This window comes from Salmo trutta, chromosome 20 (genome assembly GCF_901001165.1).
Source record: "Salmo trutta chromosome 20, fSalTru1.1, whole genome shotgun sequence".
In the NCBI taxonomy this organism is placed as follows: domain Eukaryota; kingdom Metazoa; phylum Chordata; class Actinopteri; order Salmoniformes; family Salmonidae; genus Salmo; species Salmo trutta.
Window position 1 is genome coordinate 4357807 of NC_042976.1, and position 7262 is coordinate 4365068.

General features: G+C 45.7%; 1 protein-coding gene across 1 annotated transcript; it reads right to left on the reverse strand.

The window, feature by feature from the left end:
• Nucleotides 1–328: 328 nt before the first annotated feature.
• On the reverse strand, nucleotides 329–5666 carry LOC115155444 (indian hedgehog B protein). Its single transcript, XM_029702064.1, has 3 exons — nucleotides 4492–5666; nucleotides 3229–3490; nucleotides 329–1251 (listed from the first exon to the last, which is right to left on the reverse strand). Exons 1-3 carry the CDS (start codon nucleotides 4789–4791, stop codon nucleotides 539–541), a joined length of 1275 nt encoding a protein of 424 aa, XP_029557924.1. The 5' UTR covers nucleotides 4792–5666; the 3' UTR covers nucleotides 329–538.
• Nucleotides 5667–7262: the final 1596 nt, after the last annotated feature.

Below are 7262 nucleotides of genomic sequence, written 5' to 3' on the forward strand. Positions count from 1 at the left end.
TCGGTAGTCAGTTTTGCAACCAAGGACGATTTTTACGTGCTACACACTTCAGCGGTCCCATTCTGTGAGCTTGTGTGTCCTACCACTTTGCGGCTGAGCTGTTGTTTCTCCTAGATGTTTCCATTTCTAGCAGAGCAGAAATTTGACAAACTGACTTGTTGGAAAGGTGGCATCCTATGACGATGCCACGTTGAAAGTCACTGAGCTCTTCAGTAAGACCATTCTACTGCCAATGTTTGTCTATGGTGATTGAATGGCTGTGTGCTCAATTTTATACACCTGACAGCAATGGGGTGTGGCTGAAATAACCGAATCCACTAATTTTAAGTGTTGTCCACATACTTTTGTATATATCGTTTTTATAGCCATGTTATTTTTACTCTTTATTTTTATTCGTTACTCATTGTTGGAAATGGACCCGTAAGTTAGCGTTTCACTGTTAGTCTACACCTGTTTTCTACAAAGCATGTGACAAAATAACATTAGATTTGATTGGACAATTTTCTTGCGACCTCCCGGTCTTTTTTTTTCTCTCTCTTTATCTCTCTGAGTCATGCGTGACCATCCCCCAGGGGTGGAAATGTCCAGGGTCCAATAGGAACGTTCCTATCCAATACAGGACTTGTGAGTACCAGTGTAGTCCGTCTCCTAGAAAGGCACCAGTCCCAGTCCATCTGGTCCAGCTGTACAGCAGGCGGAGGGGACCAAAGGCCCAGTGAGCTAGGTGGTGCTGGTCCATAGCAGCGTAGCACGAGGCTAGAACGCCGTCCACCACCAGTGACCCGTGGCGTGTCAGGGGGGCGAAGGCCCCGGTGTCCATCTGGATGTGGACCCAAATGACTTGGGAGAGGTTTCCCTGAGGTCCCTGGTTTCTCCCTGCAGTCAGCACACACTGTCCTGGCCGTACGTCGCTAGCGTACATAGTCCGCATGACAGCACCCTTGGCCAATTCGCCCACTGAACAGTTACCCTCGGTCACGAACACAAGATGAGCCGCTGTGAGGGTCAGGTTTGCTCCCGTCTCCGTTCCCAACACGTAGAACTGTTTCCTGGCTGCAGGCTCGTGGTCCAGGAAGGTGAAGAACTCACTGTATACGAGGTCTCCTCCGCTCCTGCTGCCATCAGCCCCTGAGGAGGCCAGGACCCGGTCACCTGGCTGGAGGTCCTGAACCGCTCTGCTGCTCCCGTCATCCAGAGTGACCAGAGAACGACCAGGGAAACAGCCCCCGGTCTTAGCTGCTACTGAGTGCTCTGAGAAAGAGGAGTGAGGGGGGCAGGGTGGAGAGAGAGAAATAGAGAGAGGGGAAAGCGGGAGAGAAAGAGGGAGAGAGGAGGGAGATAGAGAGCGATAGGGTCTTATTGAAGGGCTCTGTTAAGAACTGTAGACTGACACAATAACTGATATGAAAGTGGTTATGTCAATAGATTGGTTGTCTGATCTGCTACACACGCAGCCCAATTCTAAATCACTAATTAGTCTTTTGACCAATCAGATCAGCTCTGAAAAAAAGATCTGATGTGATTGGTCAAATGTCCAATTAGTAGAAATGGATCAGAATTGGGCTGCCTGTTTAAATGCAGATGTCTTGTTATGACACCTAGTTAAAAAATGTTTTAAAAAATCAGGCATTCCAGCCCAACATGTTTATTCCATGAGATTTTACATGATTAACATTTTAAGGAAACAACAGGACGTTCGATTGAAATTCCCATTAGAGCTTTTGAAGCCCTATGTCAATACACACACACACACACACACACACACACACACACACACACACACACACACACACACACACACACACACACACACTTTATTTAAACATATTGAAACATTGACAGTCTGTGTGTTTACAGGTAGACATTTCAAAAAGCCATTCTACACACTAACTACCAACCTCTCCTTTTCCAACTCAACTTTGCTCGTGATTCAGAAGAAATCTATAACGAGCTAATGAGTAACCCAATGATTCAATCTCCACTGAAATGAGTTGAGGTCAGAAGTCTCAGTGTGAGACAGGTAAAGATCACATTCCAAGTGGTACCCTATTCCCTACATTTTGGCCCTGGTCAGAATTGGGCTGCCTGTCTAAACGTAGCCAAAGACACTGGAATGGAAGTCTCAAGTCTTCCAGTGGGTCCCAAAAAACAAATATTTGGGAAGGGTAAGTACCAAGGCCAGCTGATAAGATTAGATCTGAAAAGGGAGACCAGGGAGACTAACGTAAACCACCCGACAGGGAAACAAAAGGAGAAAGTAAATCAGTTAACCAGCTCTTAGAGTGGGGTCTCTCTCATTCCAGCGCCAACTCTACTCTTAACTTTTAAAAATTATAATATTTAACTACGCAAGTCAGTTAAGAACAAATTCTTATTTACAATGACGGCCTACCATGGACAAACCCTCCCCTAACTCGGACGACGCTGGACCAATTGCGCGCCGCCGTATGGGACTCCCAATCACAGCCTGTTGTGATCGAACCCGGGTCTGTAGTGACACCTCTAGCACAGATATCCAGTGTGTTAGACTGTCGCGCCACTCGATCTAAAGCACTGCATCCCATCAACACACAGTCATGTGTGCATGCAGACAGGTATTAACAGGGCCTGACTCTTGTTGACCCTGTGTTACACTTCCAGCCATTTAGACAGAAATCTTTAGAGAACACACACCTCAGTCATCACCTCAGAGAATATTCTGTTTGCGTGTAGTCCAATCACCAGACAACCACCAGATAATGTAGTCTACAGTGAGGCCCTATCAAAGTCTAGATGAGGTAGTCTACAGTGACGCCCTACCCACGTCCAGATAATATAGACTACAGCAAGGCCCAACCCAAGTCCAGAGCCCAGAAAGCTCTTCCTCTAATTGACTCCCTGCAGACAGTTGTCTTGACAGACTGCCCGGTAATGAGCTGTCTCACCTCAGGTCTAACACCTCACCCCACCTGACCGCTCGTCTAGCACCTCGTCCTGAGTTGGTCTAATAACAACTGACAACACTCAGACCAAAGGGACAACTGAGTTGCTTTAACAAATCAATAGGGGTTAACCTGATCACTCTCGTCTCTTTCTGACAGATCTCTAAGCTCACCAATGTATTCTCTGAGACTGCAGTTCAAGCTAGCAGCACTGCATGTTGCCAGTACAATAGGTCGTACTTTTATACATGTTGATAATACGTTTTGTTTTTGTTTTTTTTGCTCCGTCTGCATCCCATCCCCATACCTGACTTGACACTGCAGTGCACGTGTGCCTTGGATTCATAGTAAACCCAGTCGAAGCCGGCCTCCACGGCCAGGCGAGCCAGCATGGAGTACTTGTTCCTGTCCCGGTCTGAGGTGGTGATGTCCACCGCTCTTCCCTCATAATGGAGCGAGTCCTCTGAGTGGTGCCCGTCCTCGTCCCAGCCTTCTGTCACTCTCAGCTTCACCCCAGGCCACATGTTCATCACAGAGATGGCCAGGGAGTTCAGCTTGTCTTTACAACGCTTTTGGGGGAGAAAGAGGAGACACAATAAGAAACTGGTTTTGGGTGAAACACTAGGCTGTTAATGAGTTATGAGATTATCACAGGAAAACAACTAGCATAGACATACAGGCTATAGTTTACAATGGGCTTAATGTGACCCACACTCATAAATGCTGTTGACAGTTTGTCACTGGTGGTCAAAGTGAAGTAGCCTACAACCGATACCTTAGACATGTATAGACATGTTATGTCTTTGGTTAAATATTGACCATGTTCAAAACGGTCAAAGGAAGATTGTTTGCTTTGTTATTTTTTTTTTTACATCCTAATAAAATGGATTGATGTACTGACATGTTATTTATTCAACCCTGTTTTAGAAGAGATCAGAGAGGTTTCAGCAAATAAATCGTTAGCTATTCCAACATGATCCGTGCGTAATTGCACGTGCGTAATTTCACTACTCAAAACAGATACAAAAAATACGTGGACATTTGTGATTAAAATGTTGGAATACTATTCCTGTCCATCGAGGGTGATTTATATTCTTAAAAAAAGAGAGATGTATATTTTAAGAACAACCGGTGACCCTAAACATTTATCAACTCAATAACTCGGGCTCTTAAATGTTTTGGTGATGTCTACGTACATGCGTAGCTTAATTTCTCTCTGAAACCGGAGACAAGTTAACGCATCAAAACATGTAATAGTAGTTTACAGTGTTTCAATATAACCTAAATATTTAGCGGGTTAAACAGTTAAAGCCTATGTGCCTATTGCATAATTGACGTGTAAATTTTGAACTGTCAACAGAAATCCGTTGAACCAAAACAGAGATGAAAGCGCAAAGAATCAATAAGGTTTAAAGTTATAGGTTAAACTTTTAACAAAGTGCAAACAGAAACTCTCAAATGAACGATGAACGGCAGGTTCAGTGAGATGATCTGGTCACCTCGCCACAGCTGTCAAAGTGAGATAAAAGCCACCAGGTGACGTTTTAAAACACCCATTCCTGCTTCTCACCTGGGTCATAAGTCGATCGGCAGCCGTATTCTCCTCGTCTTTAAATATGATATCAGGGTTATAGTTGGGAGTGAGCTCTTTGAACCGTTCTGAATTTCTCGTTATTTTCCCCTCGTGTTTGCCACTAGCGCCCAGTGTTTTCTCGGCAACGTTTGGGCTGAACTGCTTATAAGCGAGGGGTGTGAGCTTCTTTGGCGGACGTCTCTTGCCATATCCCCTCCCCGGCCCACAGCCCTCCGTTACAGGTGCGAGAAGCAGGGCGCAACCGATGAAGAGCCCTACAAGCACGGAGAGACGCATCCCAGCCAGACCGGCAGGGCCGGCCACTCCGAAGCGGAGTGGTAAGGTGGCACAGGTCGCGGTGGTGTCTCAAGCTACCCCCTCTCCTGAATGCTCCGTGTTTCCCCCCACAGGGTAAGGAATGGAGGGTAGGGGACAGGATATTTCAATATTATATAAGCCTTATCCACGCCATCCTCGGTGCGCACAGCAACTGTCCGTAAAAGCCCCCAAAAACAGTCATTTAGCTGAATGCTTTGTTTTATGGAACCGGTAGCAGGGGTAAAAGTTCAATGTCTCCGGGGTCCGAGTCCGGTGTTGTCCAAACGTCGCCGCTTAACCGTATCTTGTTCTTTCTCCTCGTCGGGATCCAACAGATATGGGTATGGAGTTGAAAAGGCTGCTCATTTAAACAAACAGGTTCAAAGTAGATCTTCAGTAGTGAAGAGTGGTCGTAGATTGTCTTCTTGATGCTGTGGTTTGTCACTGAGGTGCCGTCAATGTCAAACGAGGAGGAACACTACTGGTTCTGGCGTTTCTCCTTCTTGTCCGTTTTTTTTTTTTTTTGTCTCTGCCGCTTTGCCTTTCCAGTTGAATTGGGAATTTGAGGCATCAGTTGCCACTCGAGACCGCACCCTGCCAGGCCTGCCCTTCTATCCCTCTCTGCCACTCCGCCCATCGGGTCACTGTGGGTGCCACTGCCCTGTCCTCTACCCACCGCTACTGGCTCTGCCCCTTAGCCTGCCACCTCAGAAGGCCCGTCAGGCGCTAACTTGCATCACTCTGACTGCTCTACTGCAGTGGAAACTCACGGAGTGGAGGAGTTACTAGGCTCTTCACTTATCACGTTCTTTATCAGCTCATGTCTATGTTAACACTGTATTAACATTGCATACAGCCTTGGGCTATAGTATGTTAGAGCGTAAGCATGATAATGATGGGCAGGGCACCTAACTTCATGGTCTAATTACTAGGCTAGTCAAAGGTAGTCTACTTCTTTGCTATCAGTTAGAAAATGCTAGTTATATGTTGCCAAATATTCTGTTCGCTTGAATTAAAAATGAAATAATAAACGAATGAACAAAAAAAAAAAACATGTATTGCTGTGACGGGATTTTATTTCGTACATTTACATTTCAGTCATTTAGCAGACGCTCTTATCCAGAGAAACTAGGGTTAAGTGCCTTGCTCAAGGGCACAGGCAGCTTTTTCACCTAGTCAGCTCAGGGATTCGAACCAGAAAGCATTTTAGTCACTGGCCCAACATTCTCAATAACTACTAGTCTTCCTGCTGTACATCACGAGTATCACAATAATAATAAAAAAAAAAACATGCAACATTCCAAATGTAACATGACTGGGGTTAACATAGTTCCACGCTGGATAGAAGTCCCTTTTTAAAATCAGTATTACCCTGTTAGCAGTATGCAGGGCTGTTGTTCACTATAGGCTACAGTGCATTCCAGCTTATCAGGTCAAAGTGCAGTTAGTGTAACTAAAACACTTGGTTGATACCAGAATGTTTCCTTCTGCTTTTCACTCTCAAGTCAGACTGCTCTCACAACAACTCCGATCTGTTCAATACAGCTGTTGAGAGGCAGAAAATAAAAACAGCTGATCAATATAGTGTGTAAACCAAAACAGTAATCCTTCTACCACGAATAACAACAACATGGTGGGTGCTTACATTTTTCACCTTGTCAGCTCGGGGATTCAACCTAGCGACCTTTCGGTTACTGGCCCAACGCTCAAACTGCTATGCTATCGGCCGACCACACCAGCCGGGGTCACTCAGTATTGGACATCCATGTCTGAGGACGTCACTCAGTATTGGACATCCATGTCTGAGGACGTCACTCAGTATTGGACATCCATGTCTGAGGACGTCACTCAGTATTGGACATCCATGTCTGAGGACGTCACTCAGTATTGGACATCCATGTCTGAGGACGTCACTCAGTATTGGACATCCATGTCTGAGGACGTCACTCAGTATTGGACATCCATGTCTGAGGACGTCACTCAGTATTGGACATCCATGTCTGAGAACGTCGTTGGGAGATGACGTGGAAACTGGCCACTAGGGGCAAAAGTGAGCGTTGTTACCTTCAAGTAGGTTTCAGGTTTTGGGAGTTGTGGATGGAGATGGTGGAGTGGCCACTGAAATTTGACAAAACTTTCTATCGCTGGACTCAAACCTGCAACTGTTGGAATCAAAGGCAGATGGTTACAGCCACCCCCAGTCTACAACACCCTAGGGAGTGCCGATCTAGGATCAGTATTGCCTTTCAGATCATAATGAATAAGATTACAAGGACGGGGGCATGATTCTAGATCAGCACTCCACTCCTACTCTGAGAGGCTTTATTCTGTTGGAAATCTCTGAGTAAAGGAATCAGTGCTTTCACATGGAAATCACTGACTGTTTACATGGAGCCAAATGAATCCTTAATGAACTGGTGCGAACACACACACACACACACACACACACA